Source organism: Pan troglodytes, chromosome 9, assembly GCF_028858775.2.
Source record: "Pan troglodytes isolate AG18354 chromosome 9, NHGRI_mPanTro3-v2.0_pri, whole genome shotgun sequence".
NCBI classification, from domain to species: Eukaryota; Metazoa; Chordata; class Mammalia; order Primates; family Hominidae; genus Pan; species Pan troglodytes.
In genome coordinates this window covers 132,053,091-132,071,168 of record NC_072407.2, presented here as the reverse complement: position 1 = coordinate 132,071,168, position 18,078 = coordinate 132,053,091, and the positions used below count along the sequence as shown (strand labels likewise).

At 45.7% G+C, this 18,078-nt stretch overlaps 1 protein-coding gene across 8 annotated transcripts in view; it reads right to left on the bottom strand.

Moving 5' to 3' along the window:
- Positions 1 to 789: 789 nt before the first annotated feature.
- APLP2 (amyloid beta precursor like protein 2) overlaps positions 790 to 18,078 on the bottom strand; it is a 72,599-nt gene continuing 55,310 nt past the window's right edge. For 4 of the 8 annotated variants that reach the window (XM_009424472.5, XM_024346837.3, XM_016919916.2 and 1 more), the window contains 10 exons: positions 17,741 to 17,815; positions 16,375 to 16,533; positions 15,415 to 15,543; positions 11,854 to 11,953; positions 9,866 to 10,018; positions 8,291 to 8,326; positions 5,110 to 5,195; positions 4,024 to 4,098; positions 3,521 to 3,676; positions 790 to 2,248 (listed from right to left, as the gene is read on the bottom strand). In XM_009424472.5, coding sequence (XP_009422747.3) covers positions 2,147 to 2,248; positions 3,521 to 3,676; positions 4,024 to 4,098; positions 5,110 to 5,195; positions 8,291 to 8,326; positions 9,866 to 10,018; positions 11,854 to 11,953; positions 15,415 to 15,543; positions 16,375 to 16,533; positions 17,741 to 17,815 — 1,071 coding nt within the window. In that variant the 3' untranslated portion in view covers positions 790 to 2,146. 8 annotated transcript variants of the gene reach the window in all.

The following is an 18,078-nucleotide window of genomic DNA, read 5'->3' as shown; positions in this document are numbered from 1 at the left end:
GGTTTCAAAAAACAAAAAAGTTCCCTCTTCTTCACGGCTTTCCTGGCAGCAACTTCAGTGACCAATGCAGGCAGAAGGGAGAGGCTGATGGGGAAGTGGTAATCATTATAAAGAACCAACCTGTTCACCTGGCTCACAAAATGCTTTCCTGGCTCATAAAACACTCCCTAGCCCAGTATCCTAGGGAAGATTCGTCACGTATGTACACACATGTACATCTACACACAGGTATATATGACATTACCTTGATAACTACTCTGTATATTTAAACTGGCATTAAACTAGGGTAGGGACTGAGATTTACCCCTGAATTGACCCTCTTCCCTGTAGCTGGGCATTAAAAAGATCTTAGCTCAGTAGATAAAACTGGGCCCAGGCAGAAAGCCCTCTAAGCAGTTGCCAAGGCAACAAACCAAACACCCCCATCAGTGAGGTGACAGGGCCTCCCAGTGTCAGGTTATTTAAGCAAATGGAAGCTGCAAGCATTTCTCTGAAAATTCAGCCACAAGCCCTACTCATTGTTTCCAGTAGCATTAAGAAGTCTCATATTAATAAATATCAGTAGCCTAAATTTTGCCAGACAAATGCTCTGTGCAGACGTTCCCTCTTACTTTGCTTTCTAAATGCGGAACGGCGCTGGAAGCCTTGAGTCACAGCTTGAGCAGACGTATTTCCGCCTGTGAGGTGCAGCTGGGGTCCTTCGTGGAACGAAGTTATCACCCTCCTGGAGGAGGGGGGTAGGACCATCACGCAGATCAATGCCGCAGTCAGTGAAACGAGCAGTCTCGGTGGAAGTTAAAGTATTTATTGATGTGTTTAAACTGTGTACATTCTCCACAGATCATATTAAGGAGTTTGTAGGTGAAGTTTAATCTGTGCATAGTGGGTAGAGACATGAATAGGGTCAAAGGGGAGGGAAAAGGAAAAAAACAAAACAAAAACAGTCACAGGAAAATAAAAATACACCACAGGTTACCAGAACCTTCAGATTTAAAATAAAAAGAAAGAAAAAGCAGAAGCAGTGAGCATCAACATCAACTGTACAAGCATTACAAAGACTCCTGTGACGAAAACACAATTGTTCAAAGCTTTCCACAGTGTCCACAGACTCAGTTTCAGGGACAGCCTGGACTACTTTCCTTTCACACAAACAAACCTCCCCGTGTTCTCTCCTGGGCCAGCGGCCGCCTCCTTGGTGTGGTCTTCTCTGAGTGAACGTCACAAGGCCGGTGACAGGAGGGGGTGGAGGTGAGGGGACAAAGTAGAGGCCGAGGGTCAGTGCCTTTGGAGAAAGTCCAGAGAGGAGGAGCCTGCACATCTGGACATAGTTGGACGGGGAAGTGAACGGTAAAAAGCTACGGTAGGTAAACAACAGACAGTGAAGAATGTCAAATATAAGCTACAGGCTAATCTCTGTGGAAGCACTGGATTCCGAAGGAAAGCAGCAGCGGACACCCTCATCTGTACACACTAAGCTCTCTAGAAGACGCTGGAATAAAACGCCTTTAACGTCCTTGGTGACAGGACTTTTACGGAGACACACAGGTATCCAGCCGTGGAAACACTGGACTTCAAGAAACTGGTCCTTTCACATCATTTTGCGAGGGTCTCTCACGTGCTTCAGTGGCCATTACAGTTCCCTATTCCACCCCATTTCTCAGCAACTTCCTGAAAGCTCATTTAAAAAGGGAATACTGCCTTTTTTTTCTTTAAATAAAAGCCAGGACAGTGAATGAGCCTGAAGAGTTGACTTACACAACATAACCGGAACGACAGCCTGCATATAAGTCTATTATTGAAAATCGACATTTCCCATTTATTATATATTGAGAGCATGTGTCAGACAATACAATGGAAGTGGGGTTTCTGATTAATTTAAAAAAGAAAACTACATCAAATATCTGCAATAGATCATTTTTTTCATTTAAGGTTTATATATCATATATTGTTATATTACCATTTTTCACCCATTTAAAAGAATGGAAATTGCAGTTCTACAGTAGTACTTTATATAGTCCTACAGTCCAGGAGGTCAGGATGTCAGATGCAGCCCCTGGCAGCGGCTGCTGCTTGGCAGTCGATCGGAATCGTGGGATCTTCCGGCCCACCTGCATCCCTCCGCCAGGGCTGCCGCGCTCCCTGCCACCTAAATCTGCATCTGCTCCAGGTATTTGTAGGTGGGGTTCTCATAGCCATGGTTCTGCATCTTGTTCAGGTGACGCTCTTCTGGGGTGAGCATTGGATCAACCTGGAAGAACAAAACCTGAGGGTCAGTGCGGTGTCTGGGAAGAGACCTGCACAGGGTGCTGGGAGACCTGAGCCATTTGCTGCACAATCCCCTGAGGACCAAATGCAGCCAGCAGCCCGTTCCCACCGGACAGGCCAAATGAGAACCGGTGGTGAAACACAGGAGAAAGAAAATAAGGGGATCAAAGAGGCAATGCTTTCGAAACGAGAGCCCTGAAAGCTTAGCCCTCACGGAAGATGACAGTCAACTGGATTTCCTAGCACCACGGTGACAAGCAAGGCTCGGCGCCACTGCTTACTACCTGGGCCAGCCAAGGCAAGCCACTCAGCAGTAGGCTAGCAAGCAGACGGTGGGACCAGGGGATCTCTGGTCTTTTTCAGCTCTGAAATTCTACAGCTAGGCCAGTCTCCAGCAGGAGATAAAACCAAGTAACTGGCCAGGTGCAGTAGCTCATGCTTGTGATCCCAGCACTTTGGGAGGCTGAGGCGGGTGGATCACTTGAGGTCAGGATTTGAGACCACCCTGGTCAATATGGGGAAATCCTATCTCTAATAAAAATACAAAGACTAGCTGGGCGTGGTGGCACACACCTGTAGTCTCAGCTAGGTGGGAGGCTGAGGCACAAGAATCACCTGAACCCGGGAGACAGAGGTTGCAGTGCGCTGAGATCGCGCCACTGCACTCCAGCCTGGGCGACAGAGCGAGACTGTCTCCAAAAAACCAAAAAACCAAAACAAACAAAAAAACACAAATAACTAAGACCAGCATCTGCACTAATTTCCCAGGGCTCATTAAGGTCCTTACTGTATTTATATTTGGGGATCAAGGGACTCTGGACATTCCCACTGTTCACTAAGGAATGAGTGGCAAGACAAGTTCAGTAACCAGCAGAAGACAGAACAGAAACAGTCTGCTTCAGCACTTTCTAAATTTCCTGTTGCTCCTTCCCCCCATTAAAAAAAAAAATACCTGGAAAAAGGAACACTAAGGAAATAATCTGAGAAAAGAGTTTTCACCCTCTGTAGCATAAAATGTTCACATGACTTTCTGACATTCATAGCCAAGGCCCAAACTAATGTTGAAAGTTGGCAACAGCCCCTTGTGGCAGGGGCTGATTTCCAAAAACACGACCTAGGAATCCAGTGAGTAACTGAACTGATAACAGCAGCATGTCCAGTACTCGAGGAGTGAAGATGCCTATTAATTCCACAGGTTCCCACCCCCAACCCAGCCCACAGTGCAGAGCAGGCCCTCAGCAGCCCAGCTCCTCACCTCCACGATCCCGTGGCTGATGGTGCCATACTGCCTCTTCCTCAGCATCACCAGGCTGATGACGATGACCGTGGCAATGGCCACTGCGATGACCAGCAGGCCAATGAGAGCACTGCTACTCAGACTGAAGTCCTCCCGCAGTGGGCCCACGGATTCCTACGTAATAAAGCAGACGTGGAAAAAAGTCCCAGTGACCATCTGGCAGCCGTGAGGCAAGTTAACTCACTGAGGGCCATGCTCCTGGAAGGTCGAGCCCCTAAAACCCAAAGTAGCACCAAGATCCTGCTTTGCAGGGAACCACCCACATGTGGAGAACGCCCACTCTTCCCAATCTCCATGGAGATTTTAATTTTAGCTTTCTTATCCAAAAGTATGGGAAGCTGGGGATGAGGGACCCTTATTAGCTCAGGCATCTCTCCCGTTTTCTACTTGAACTGCGAAGGTCCAGAGGAGAAATACCTAAGATTGGCAGGAAACCTTAGGTTCTGGAGCTAAACACGTACCCGCTCTTCCTCGAGGCCTCCAACTCTCTCGGCATTGAAAATCATTTCCTTAACATCCAGAGTCTCGTCAATGACCTGAAACAGTCATGAGAATGTCGGCAGCGAGCAACTGGGTGAACGGGGAGTTTGGTATTTACTGCTTCCTTCCTCTGCTACCTGCTGCTTGGTGGAAGGAAGCAGGTACCTGTGGGACCCCCATTAACCAAGCAGTTCTGTCACAGCCTTCCAAATCCACCCCCCAAACCCCTAATGAAGGGGCAGGTATGGAGGGAAGACTATATTATAGCAGCTGGTCCCATATGCATTTTCCTTCAAGTAACCGTTGTGGAGACGTATCTCAGAACAGACTGCCAAAAAGCCCCGTTTACACCAGGCGCGGTGGCTCACGCCTGTAATCCCAGCACTTTGGGAGGCCGAGGCAGGTGGATCACAAGGTCAGGAGATCGAGACCATCCTGGCTAACACGGTGAAACCCCGTCTCTACTAAAAATACAAAAAATTAGCCAGGCGTGGTGGCGGACGCCTGTAGTCCCAGCTACTTGGGAGGCTGAGACAGGAGAATGGCGTGAACCCGGGAGGCGGAGCTTGCAGTGAGCAGAGATCATGCCACTGCACTCCAGCCTCGGTGACAAAGTGAGACTCCATTTCAAAAAAAAAAAAGCCACATTGAAATATCAAACTCAGTTGAAGATAATCCAGAACTATAAATGACAGAAAATACTAGGTGAATAAAAGGGGGTATAAACCTAAGGCAGTATAAGAACAAAACCCAACTCTAATCCAAGTTATTAACTCTCTACTCACTTGAAAATGGCCTCTAACAGGTTATTCATATCTTTAGTTGTAAATATATTTTCCTACTCTATAGCAAGAGATGAGCTACTGCTGAAAAGGGCTTTTTAATCCTTTTCATACCCAGATGCTAAACACCACAGCCAGTCTGTGGGAGCCGTTGGAGCCCTCCAACCTTCTACTGTGCGGAAAACGAACACAGAGACGTGCACCTGGAAGCATCTGACATCAGGTCACTCGCTCTAATGAGTCTCAAAAGTAAAGAGTGTTGGGCAGAAGAAAGAACAGGCTCACCATGTTTTCATCCACTTTATTCTTACTGTTAATCACTTTCTCTTCGGCACCGATCAGTCCCCCATCCTGCTCTCCCACTCCAGATCCTGTGTGGAGAGAGATCACGGCTGAGTTCCCAACGATGGCCCATCTCACACCCATTGCACAGAAGCAGCAAACTCCCTCCTGAGGGCCAGTGAGCCCCTCAACACGCACCTCCCCACGCGACTCATCTGCCACCATGTTCACAAGTCTGAGGGTGCCCTGTGCTCTCTAAAGATGAATGAGACAGGCATTTGCAGAGACCAATGGGTATAATGGAGGAGGAGGGAGTGCTTACTTGTCTCCAACTTGGGAAAATGAAATGAAAGCCTTCAGAGAAAATGTTTATTGTAAGACACATAGAAGCGGAGCCGAGGGGCATCCTAGCATGGGAAATACACACCATTATAGGAGAAATTACTGAGCACCTACTACCCACACCCAGCTGCCACAGCACCCATCCTCACAATAACCTGCACGTTTGCCTTGGACACAGTAGGTTAGCCCACAGGGAATTCATTCTGCCTCAAATACCCTCCCCAACCTAAACTCTTATTTTCCCTTCAAGTTTCAGTTGGTCCTGGGGAGGTTCCAACAGTAATGACAACAGTTTGTCATTACGGATTTCTTCCCGCATCTCCCACCACGCTGAATCCCTCTGTGCCGAGATCCTAGATGCTCATATCCTAAGTGGCTATTAGAAGATAAACAGGAAGCGTGCATTCCACCTATAGGAAGCATTCTAATATCAGCATGGAAGGCACCTTTCTCTAAACGGAGCAGCAAGAACAGCAACTCTCCTCTGGCCAAGGTCAGACACTGCCTGAGCAACATCACTCGAGTGTGGCGCTCCGAAGGATAGTATCCAAATACGCAGCACGACGACGCAGCGCAGGCCCAGGGAGGGAGCGTGAGAGGAAGTCGTCTATTTTTAGTTCCAAAGCATGTGATTTCTAGCTATCATAAGAGTTCCTTATTCATAATAACATACAGTTCAATATAAACGTCTGTGATATGAGCCTTTTATAACTGCATCAACCCGACAGCGTATTTGCCATTCTAAGGTAACTACCTGCAAGTGAGACTTCAACAAGAGGACATGCAAAGCACTGCTGTCCCCGGGCTTGTCAAAGGCAGGTAATGGCACAAGGCACAACCACAGCAGAGCTTCTGCCTCACAACTAGACTTGTTCTTAACACATAGCAACTTGTAACAGCTTCCACAGCTGCTGAACATGCAGGCTAGCTCATGCAATGCAGCCAAAAATGATGCAATTTTTCTAAAGCTTCAACTTTAAAGACTTGCACGACTAGACTCTAGTTAAATCAGAGCTAGCTTTTGTCTCAAAGTGCCCATGAAATAGCAATACTGCACTCCAACTATTTGAGAAAGAGGGATCTGGAAGGGTATTGCCTCAGCAAGGATGCTTATGACCAAGCCCAATCAACTGTAATTCTGAGCGCCTTCCATATATATGTTTCTCTCTCCCAGAATTTTAAAGGTCACACAGGCAGGAATTATTCAAAAAGCAATGTGGCACTGAGCAAACTAAAGGTCTACTGTCACTGGACACAGTGGCTCATGCCTATAATCCCAGCATTTTGGGAGGCCAAGGTGGGAGGATCGCTTGAGTCTAGGAGTTCGAGACCAGCCTCGGCAACATGGCAAAACCCTGTCTCTACGTTAAAAAAAAAAAAAAAATTTAGCCGAGGGTGGTGGCATGCACCTGTGGTCCCACCTACTTGGGAGGCTGAGGTAGGAGGACTGCTTGAGCCCCAGAGGAGGAGGCTGCAGTGAGCCAAGACCGCACCACTGCACTCCAGCCTGGGCGACAGCAAGACCCCATCTCAAAAAAAAAAAAAAAAAAACCTACCATCAGTCCAGACTGTTATAATAGATTTTTGGTGGTATAGCCCCCGTGTTTCTTAACATAAACAAGTGACTTCAAGACACCAAAGTTAATGTTTAAATTGTCCCAACTCATAACAGTTCAGTACAGAAGCAAAAGCCAGTTAAAACTTCTAGAAAACTCATCTTTCTCTATAAACATCTCAGTTGTGCTGTTGAAAGGAATGTCGGCACAGTCATCCCCAAGAACAGGCATATCCAAGTAGAATAAAATAAAGCATCTACACAAAGTCATTTTCAGAAGATTGAAATCACACTTTTGTGTTCTGAGAATAACCTGTGGCGTAAACCAGAACACCACCTTCTTAGCCAGGCAACACCATTTGGCCCATCGATAGGAAGTCTGCCAAAGCCAAGGGTGGGCTCATACAACACATTATGAACAAGAAATGTTGAAATGATTCACAATGACTGGGCCACCCACCCACCTGGGGGATCCCGTGACACCGACAACTCAGGTAATGAAATCACATGGGCTTGGGGAACAGAGAACTGGGTTCAAATCCTGGTTCCTCCACTTCTTAGAGCAAGTCATGTCATCTCAGAAACTTCTTCAATTGTCTAATCTAGAAAATAGAGCTAAAAACACTACTCATCCTACAGGGACGTTCAGTGGACTAAGATGGGGACAAGAATGCAAAGCATTCCACATAGTGCTTTACGGAACGTTAACTGTTTTTGAAAACTGGAGACTCAGTACAGTGAGCTGGGTTGTCTCCAGCTGTTTGATCCATTGGCTTCCGATGTTCTGAGGAATATACAACTCAGGGGACATGAGACAACTGGCACAGACAAAGGGCGAGGAGAGCCAAAAAGAAAAGATGTAAATGGGAATTGCAGAGAAAAAGAGGGAAAAGAGAACGACTCTCCACCTGACTGTAAATAAGGCATATTTATACGGAGACAGCAGTTCACAACCAACCTAAGTTGGATATACTTCTAAAAATCTACCCAGATTAAAAGGGTCATGAAATCTATTTTGGTTGCTGTGCATTCTCTGACATCCCAGAGGGAAAGCTTAGCATGACCACGCGGTAACCAACGCCATGGAAACTGGCCTCAGAGTGCTGGAGTCAGGTCAGCTTGTCAGCAACATGGAGGTGGGGCTGCTCTGACCCCACTCACAGCCGTGTCAGAAGGAATGAGGTGGGGAAAGCCAGGTGATGGCATGAAACAGAACATGAAGCTTCGGACACACTGGGGAGTGGAGAGGAATGAAGGTCTTAAAGGGAACATCTTGGACAAACCAACCTTTTTTCATTGGGTGGTACAACTCCGGCTGAGTGTCTAGCAGAAAGGAAAACAATAAAAAACAAAATAAAATAGCACAAAAGGAGATTAAAAAAGAAAATGGCTTCTTTTAAAATTTCTATCTTAGAATTTCTCTATAATGTGAACAAAAAGTATTCCTCCTTAAAAACACCCTGCCTGAAATATCCCATCAACAAACCAGCAGTATGAGCCACAGCAAATCACTGGAGGGTATCCTTGATAAGAGAGAAAAAAGTAGGTCTGTCTTGTGCCTTTTTAGGGAAACTGGGAGATGCCCGCACTGTTTAGCTTAGCCCACATAATTATTTTTCTTAGAAAAAAGTGAAAATTGAAGTTAGTGTTGGTTGTGGTTTGCTGACAGGGAGATAAGGTCCTAGTTCAGGTATATCCAAGCTGCCCCGACCCCCAACAAGCACATAAGAAGTTGTCCAAGCATGGCCACCCGACAAACCCACAGAGATTTGGGGATAGCATGGTGCCTCTTCATCTACCACCCCAAAAACCCACGGAGATTTGCGGATGGCATGGCGCCTTTTCATCTATCTGCCACTTCCTCAGATCCTGTTTTATTTCTGGAGAGTCAACTGCTCTGGGATCGCTAGTTTAGAAAGCATTTCCATTAAGGTCTGAAGGCTAAGCTGGATGTACCTCCATCCCCCCACCCCTAATTTGATGCCTTCCTGAGGCCTCTGTTCCAGTGCTATATCCAGTCAGGTCTGTAACTGCAGGACCAGATCGGCTTGGATTCGACCCCTGACTCTCCACTTATAAGCTACATGACCTTGGGCAAGTTACTTAATCTCTTTATACCTCAGAATCCCCACATGGGGACACTCGACTCCCCACCTGCGAGGGTTACTGTGAGGATGGAGAGCATCCGCTGAGATGCTTAGCTAAAGCTGGCATATAACAAGGACTATGGCATAGCTGTGGGCCATTCTTATCATTACCCTGTCAGCAGCAACAGCAACAAACAGAACTGATGAGGGGGACGGCTCTCAGGGCACTGGTCTCAGCAACTTGTTTATTTCTGGAGCAGACTCACAGCTTTTAGAGATCCTCTTAGACACTGAGAACCAGCAGGGGAATAGAGGAAAGAACGTCTGCCTAGGACCCAGAGGAACAGCTTCTTATCCCCACCTCATGTCAGAGATATGACCCACGCCAGCCCTGTCCCCTCCTCAGCCTCTCCAGCACCTACCTCCCAAGACGGCTGGGCAAAGGTAACACCATAACAGGAAGGCGCTGTTTCAACTGCCAAGTGCCTCCCCCATGTAAGGAAGTGCACAAGTTGGAAGAAGTGGGGGTTTGAAGCCACCCATCTTGAAATGGGAGAATTAGTCTTAACTTCATGGTGACATTGACACCAATGATTTGAAAGCATCTAGCAGGGTCCTTGCACACAGTAGGCGCTCAATGAATCCAGTCTCCCTTCCCCTGACTCTCGCAGGAACACCATCTCCCAGCTCAATTTGGTTTTCGAAAAACTGACTTCGATTCTCTCATTTTGTCCTCCCCCTGCTGCCCAGAAGTGGCACCGTCGCCCATACACACCTTCGTTCTCAGGTAGGGCTGGGAAGGGGTGGAAGGGGTGGAACGGTGGGATCTCCTCACTCTCCTCAGAGCTCACCCGGACGTCCACAGGGGTCTCTGAGATGGAGGCAGTGAACTGGTCCATATCTGCACGCTGCTCCTGAAGGAGCTCATCTGATGAAGACAGGGCAGGGGACAGAAAGCAGGCTTCAGAAGGGCCTGGTGTCCAGGCACAGGATGCTCTAGAGCTCCAAGACCCCACTGTGGCTCCCAGTTCCTGCCTGAAACACCTTCCTTGATTCTGTGGCACCACAGAGCCCCAACACCAGGGACCCCAGGGCGCCGTCCCAGGCACCCCTGCCTCCACCTCCACACTCCAGTTAAGTGGTATCCACAACTCCACAGATTTTGGGGGTTTAAAAAATTGTACATATTTAAGGTCTACAATATAATGCTTTGATATACATATACACCATGAAATGATTTCCATAGTCAAGCAAACACACACATCACCTTCCAGAATTACTTTTTTTTAAAAATAAGAATACCCCAAATCTACTCTCGGCAAATTTTTAGTATATAGTACAATATTACTAACTACAGTCCTCACGCTGTCCATCCCATCTCTAGATGTATCCACCCCACGTAACTACAACTACCACTTCATACCCTCTGACCTACTTCTCCCCGACGCCAGTTTTAAATACTGACCATATACCATGACTCCCAGCCCCGAATCCTGGACCTACTGCCTGACCTCTGCCTCACCTAAATCCTACATCCCCACATAACATCCAACAGAAATTTCTATCTTAACATGTATCAAGAGAGCTCCGGATTTCCTTCTCCACCTCAGTCGGCCATGGTACCACCATCCCCGAGCTGCTCCCAGTGGAACCCTAAGTGCAGTTCTTGATGCCGCTCCCCCAACCCCACATGCAGCCCTGGGCGCAGCCCCACACACTCCCACCAGAACACAACCCACAGACCATCCCCAGCTGTTCCTGGGGCGCTCCTTCTCCTACCCCGTCACCCCTTCAGTGCATACTCCCAACAGCTCTCTCCTGGATTTCTAAAATCGCTTCCTGGCTGGTTTCTAATTTTAATCGACTACACACAGCAGCCAAGTGAGCTTTTAAAAATTCATAATCCAGATCTAGTCTTTCCCTAGCTGAAAATCCTCTAACGGCTTCCCATTATCCTAGAATAAAATCCAAACTCCTTGATTTTGCTGAAATTTCTTCCTGATCTGGTCCCTGCATACTTTGGCCACATCCCCTTTGCTATGTTGTAGCCACACTGATCTACTCAAATGTGATGCCTGACTTCCACCTGGGGCCTCTGTAGCTGCCGCTCCCTCTGCTACCAACGTGCCCTCCCGCTGTGATCTTACCATTCGGATCTCAGGCCACCGTCCCCAGAGGCAGCCGCCCCGACTGGCCACTCTCTAGCACTCCGCCCGAGTTTTCACACTGCACAGCACCTATCACCAGCTGACACTTATTTTCTTGTTTTACTATCTGTTTTTCTCTTATCAACACATCAACTCCAGCAGGTACCATCTGCTCGTGGACCATTTTACTTTGTGACACGCACGCAGCAGCCATAATAAAACTTGTTGAATAAATGAAGAAGATAAAGACTGGGAGAGAAGGAGGTGAGAATTTATATAAAATCAGGTGCTTGAAATAATCAGAACGAAGGAGGAAAACGGGAACAGGAAATCTCGTAGTCTCTTGCAATTTCACACCCCAGATATTCTTCCGCTAACAGAGTGAAGGTCAGTGAAGCCCGAGGCTCCATGGCTCACAGCCAGTGCACCTGTCCTTGGTTCCTCCTTCACCTTGCCATGAAAGCTCCAGTGGACTCCAGGCTTCTGAAGCCAGGGTGTGCTAATGCCCCACTTCACCGGCCTTCCTTGCTCATCTCTCTCTACTCTTGCCCAGCTTTCACTCCTGAGCCTCTGCAAGAAGTCCCATATGACCTTGACACAAACAGCTGGTACCCACCAATTTCCTCTTGAATTTCTTGGGCTACATAAGGTACTTTGTAGAGCAGAGAGAGGCTTTGGTTCCTTCTTTCTTCAATCACGTGGAGATGTGTCATCACCTGGAAGCAGAGTTATGGTGGAGAGGTGTTGTGACTGAAAACAACTAGGCCAGGAGGGAACTTGCAGCTGGAACATCGACACAACTTCTGGAAGAACCACTTTACAAAGTATATTCTCTACAGAGTCTAGCAAAGCAACTGGTCAGGGGAAATGTATTAATCCTCACGCCATATTTACTGACTGCTAAAGTATAAGAACATGTTCAGCCTGGGCGTGGTGGCTCACACCTGTAATTCCAGCACTTTGGGAGGGTGAGACAGCAGGATCACTTGAGCGAAGGAGTTTGAGACCAGCCTGGCCAACATGATGAAACCCTGTCTCTACCAAAAATACAAAAATTAGCCAGGCATAGTACTGTGTGCCTGCAGTCATGGCTACCTGGGAGGCTAAGGCTGGAGGATCACTGGAGCCCAGGAGGTTTAGGCTACAGTGAGCTATGACTATGCTACTGCACTCCAACCTAGGCAACAGAGCAAGATCCTGTCTTAAAAAAAAAAAAAAAAGACTGTATAATTCCCCCAGCTGACGTGAGAATTTATCTGGAAAGTGCTCCAAGTTAAGAGACAATTTATTTAAAAATGGCCACTAGCTACTGGATTTTCATACAAGGCACTTACTACTAATTATATTGAGCCAAAAAAAAAAAAAAAAGAACTCTAATTTGTACAATGCTGAATGTTCAGTAAGGTTTTGCTGAGTGAAAGAAGAGTCAGTTGATTTCTACCACTGGTCAGATTAGATGGGATTAAAAAAGACTGAAATTACTGGCTGAAAAGCAGACTTGGCGACAGAGGGAACCATTATGGATTTTGCTTAGTGAAGCAATTGCTTAAATGATTATTGTGGTAAATAAAGAATTAGTTTATTCCTATTTAACTAAATTGCTATTTTTTGAAAAACTCATGCTGAGGTATAAATAAACCTGATTTTAAGGGGGTGATAAAGGAAGACTCATCTACTGTAGCTCACTGCCTTTTCTGAATGCAAAAGTTCTAAGGTTATTCATTATTAAAAAAAAAAAAAAAGGCCATTAGAAGTGGTCACTATTTTTACAGTTTTTCAGGATGGAAGTGAAAGGTGACAGGCTAGCATCCACCCCAATGACATGGCGAGGTGTGTTGCTGTAGCTCCCACAAGCTTTTCAAGCTAAGTCATCCCCGCCTGGTTAGACCTGCAATTACCAAGCTTTTCCTAAAGAGGGTGCTGGAAACCAGTGGATTAATTATGTGGGCCTGAAGCCATTAACATGAAGGATCAAAATGAAAAAAAAAGCTAAATGGAAAGATGCTTTTATTGTAGACTGACATCTCTCTGACCTTTCAAAGCAAGGATGAAAGCAATTTAATTTTGTATTTGCCATTCCGTCAATCAAGGAAAGCACAAGAGTGCCTTGAAGAAAAAATGCAAATGAAGCCAAAATGCAACACCCACGGGTTCAGCAAGTGTTGTCCTGCTACACCTCCCAGAGGAACCGGGAGCCGTGTGAGACAGGAAGGTTCATACACTCACAGAGGACAAGAACCACAGAGCGGGAGACTGCAAATTAGTGTCTCTACAGCAAAACACTGGCTATAGTATGGGGGTAAAAGCACCATCTCACTCATATCCAGACAAGCAGATATGGCACAAGTTACAACAGGCTGAATATCTGCCAATTTTTCTGGTGTTTAGATAACAGAATAGGGAACAAGGCAGAAGGTAAGCTTTGCCAGAATTAAAGCTAAGAGCAGGTAGTAAGTAGCAGACAGGAGAGCTGGGTTTTCTCTCCCCAAAGGTGTTTAAATGGGAGCATTCTACTTCCCACATTACTTGGTGTGGAAGCTTGATCTCACTTGCAGGAATTCTCTATTAATTTAATATACTGATCAAAATCTCTCCTTCCCTTCTACTCTCACACAAAACTGGCTAGAATACAACACGATAATTTAATTTTAAACCAGAAAGTTTGGAAAGTGATTAAGTCTTTTCAAAAAATCAAGTAGACCCCAAGAGCCTAGGCCCTGTCAAGATGCATGCGTTTTCCATCCAGGCCTCTTGGACTTTCTCCTCTTCTGCTACATCCAGCGTGAAGCAAAGCCCTGAGCTCCAGGCCCACACCAGATGCCTCTTAGGGTCTCCAACCCAGCCCCTTTCCACGTTCTTCCCACTCTTTAGAAGCCTGAGTTCTTTTATTCCCCAAAACAACCAGCTTCTGAAGTGAACTCTGTATATCTAAGAACACCTGCTCTAGGCTGGGAGTGGTGGCTCACACCTGTAATCCTAGAACTTTGGGAGGCAGAGGTGGGCGGATTACCTGAGGCCAGGAGCCCAAGACCAGCCTGGCCAATATGGTGAAACCCCGTCTCTACTGAAACTACAAAACTTAACCAGGTATTGTGGTGGGCGCCTGTAATCCCAGCTACTTGGGAGGCTGAAGCAAGAGAATCATTTGAACCCGGGAGGCAGAGGTTGCAGTGAGCTGAGATGGTGCCATTGCAACCCAGCCTGAGTGACAGAGTGGGACTCCATCTCAAACAAACAGACAAAAAAACACCTGCTCTTCACCTTTACAGTTATTATCTCTACACTAGCGTGTGAGCTGCTCAAGGGCACTCAAGGGAGTCAACCCGGCAGCAATGAATGCCAGTGTGGAGTGTGGCACTGAGACAGACCCCGGCTCCACAAATGGAGCAGCTCAGCTCCAATACGCCAAAGGCCTTTAGGCCTTTAGGCACATTACCTTTTCATCTTCGCACTCATAGCAGCTGTGGGGAAGGAGGGTTTCTGGGCTGACAGGCCAGCACCCGTGCAGTAAGTGAGCCCATGTACCCTGACACTCACAATCAGCACAGCACTGTATTTACAATATGAGAGGAAATCAAGTAAGATCAGCGTTGTTACTATAAGGCCCTCTAGGAAAACTAAGGCTGAGCTAGGAGACTTCCTGGTTTAAACGGAAGCTAGCAGTCTTGTAGGCAAGCTCATTTTTATGAATACAAAAAAATAAAACTCAAGTTAATATATGAACACCACCAATATTAGAAGTAGGAACCAGAAACAAACCTCTGTAGATGAAAGTAAAGCTGGACAAAACCTAGGAATGTAAAAGTGTCTGTCTAAACAAAAACTATACTGCACAAAACAAGAGACCAATTTTTAAGATCTGCTTGATAAATATACCTAGAAAAGGATCTTGAATATTGGTTCTGGCAATACCCTAAATCAGAAATAAATGATATAAAAAATTCAGAAATTGTTTAAGTATAAAGCAGTTAATATAAAAAAGTATTTAAAAAGATGTTTTAAAAACAGTGACCTTGCAAAAACCAGTTCACGTACCGAATGTCTTCGGAAATCAAAACTCATTTTCTAAGGACTAGTAGCAAATGCAACTAGCAGTGCTGGTCAACCATTAGTCAAGGCATTATGTTCCCCACTGGAAATGCCCTCACGGCAGCAATTTCTACTACATCTACTGTACCTGGGATTTCATCTGGGCCGCCTTTTCTGGGTCAACAGCCAACACATGCTGGTAATGACGGATGGTATGTAAGCGATCTTTGTTCTCAGCACGGACATAACGCCGTAACGCCTGGAGAATGCGATGAGGCTGCAAGAGAGAACAGTTGTTTTAATATCCAGAGACTAGAGAATTGAAAATAGGCAGGAAAACAAAAGCTTAAAAAGTTCACTTAAGAATGTAAAGCTCAGCTAGGCACAAGAATGAAAGCTGTAACTGGAAGGCTTTTTTAGCTTACCAAGTAACAAAAAAACTGTCTAGGTAAAATAGCAAAACTAAGTTCCAAAGTTATACTGGCTCCTTAACATACAGTATTTTCCAGAATCTCCTGCCCACTCCCGTTCTCTTCTGATCTGTCCTTTTTCCTGGCTCAGCCTCTGACACCTATAAGCTAGATAGTCTCCTGTGTCACCCAAAGAGAGAAGACTTTAACCGGCTTACTTAAGGACACAAATATCCTCCCAATACTTTCCATCCCCCAAAGCAAGGCAGGTTAGTGTTAAGGGACAAAATCATTTGAGACCACTCACACAAGAGTTTCAGAAGAAATTACTTTACCCCTTTCTTCATAATCTTATTTATAATGTAACTTGTTCAAAAGTCTTCATGAATAGCATGTTTTCATTCTTTGAAAGGAAGTTCAATAACTGGATAATTGCCCATCAATTTCGCGAGGTTATACTTTTCTAGCGTAAAACACTTTCACATCACAGGTGGTATACGCAGGCATAAAGCGATGTCATGCTTAGCTTATATACACAGACATTAGAATGTAATACCTTTTCCTCCCTCATTGTCTTTCCTTAGCTTCAGCTTTGCCAGAACTTGTCATACAAATGTCACTTTTACTGACCTGAGTGTCATACATTGGTCCCCTACATATACCACGTCAGGGCAGGCAGTGCTAGGGGCAGGACTCACCCGTGGCGGGTCAGACTGCAAGGCAGCCAGGTAGTTCTCCAGAGCCATCCGACGGCGGTCATTCAGCATAGCTTCCACTCGGGCCAGGTGGGTCTCCACCAGCTGCTGCTTCTCACTGGCTGCTTCCTTCTCTAAAGCTTTAACCATGGCTTGGAAGTGCTAAACCAAGACAGCAGGAACCACACATGATTTGTGGCACCCGGAGGAAGCCTAAGCAAGCACCCTGAGACCCCAGTGCTTCTCCTGTCAGCGCCCATGCGAGACAGTAACAGGTTCGGAGAGTGGAGCAAGGGTAAGATCCAAAGTCTACTTCATCCTACCTTCATTCTACTTCTATCAGGAGAATTCCTTCCTTCTTTAAAGAGAGCAAGTTAAACCTCAGTGTCAGAGGGCCTCCTTAGTATCTGTGTAACTACAAGTGCTAGTGCCTGCAAGCCCAAGGCCTGGTTTCTCAATATGCACTATAAAAAAAGAACACTGTCCTTCCCACATTGCAGCAAGGCACCAACTTCCAAACTCTGAGACCACTGACCAATGGGAGTTATGTGGTAAGTTCTGTTGAAGTATTCCTGTCATTAGGTTAGTGCAAAAGTAATTGTGATTTTTGCCATTACTATCAATAAAGTCATGAAGGGCAAGTTATCCGTGAGGTATCCAGCCAGGTTTACAGGTACAGTTTAAGCCTGCTGAACTAAATTTCCCTGAACAAGATGCACTGACTTCTGTAGGAATTAAAACTGTTAGATTTTCTAAGTGATCAATAAAAAAGCATTTTAAGATTATTTTTAACACTTTATTAAAGTGTTACATTAGGAGGAAAGGCATTTCAGCTAAACATAAAATGATTTAAAATTTACAAAATCAGTTTTGTAAAAACCAAATCAGTCCTGGAAATTGCTATCCCTATTCCTAGCAACACTCTTCTACTGAAGGGGAATGCAGTTTGCTGCTATGATTTTAGTTATAGTCTACAAAGTTAGAGATGAATTGTATCAGAGATCTTTATTTTCTATCCTTTGACTTTCAATTAGTCTTAAAAAAAATTCAGTACTGCTAAAAAACAAGTCACAGTCTAAGACTGAAAATGGCAGAGGACTTTTGCCAGGAAAGCAGAATTAACGAAAGGCAGCTGAGCTAAGGTTACCTTCTGGCATGAATTAGGTGTGCTCTGGTGGGGGTTTGGTTTCCTTCTACCATAGGTTAGCAATACTTGAGGTGAAAAAGAAAAACAGGCCAGTTACAACTTCCTTGTAAGCCCTCACCTAAAAGGAGGTGGTGTCCAATTCTAATTTCGTCGGGAATGGGGCTCTGACCGTATTTTCCAATGGTCAGGCTGAACGCTATGTCCCCGGAGAAGGCATCTTACCTGAATCAGAGTCTGCCTCTCTGCTTTGGGGAGGTTCTTAGCTTGAAGCTCTGCCTCTTCCCATTCCTTCTTTACCTAGAACAAAGGTCAAAAACGCCGTCAGCAGTGATTAATACCCCGAAACAACTCCTCCATTTGCTAAAAACACTGTCAGATGCTAAATCTCACAGGAAACTGCAAAAGGAAACCAATCACACAATCCCTTAGGAGCTTAGCATTGTTACTGCCTCAGAAGGTTCCAGGCCTCAACTATCCCCAGATGGAGCCTCAATTCCATGACCTCTTTGTTACATAACCTTGAGTAAGTTATTTAAAAGTCTCTGTGCCTTAGTCTCCTC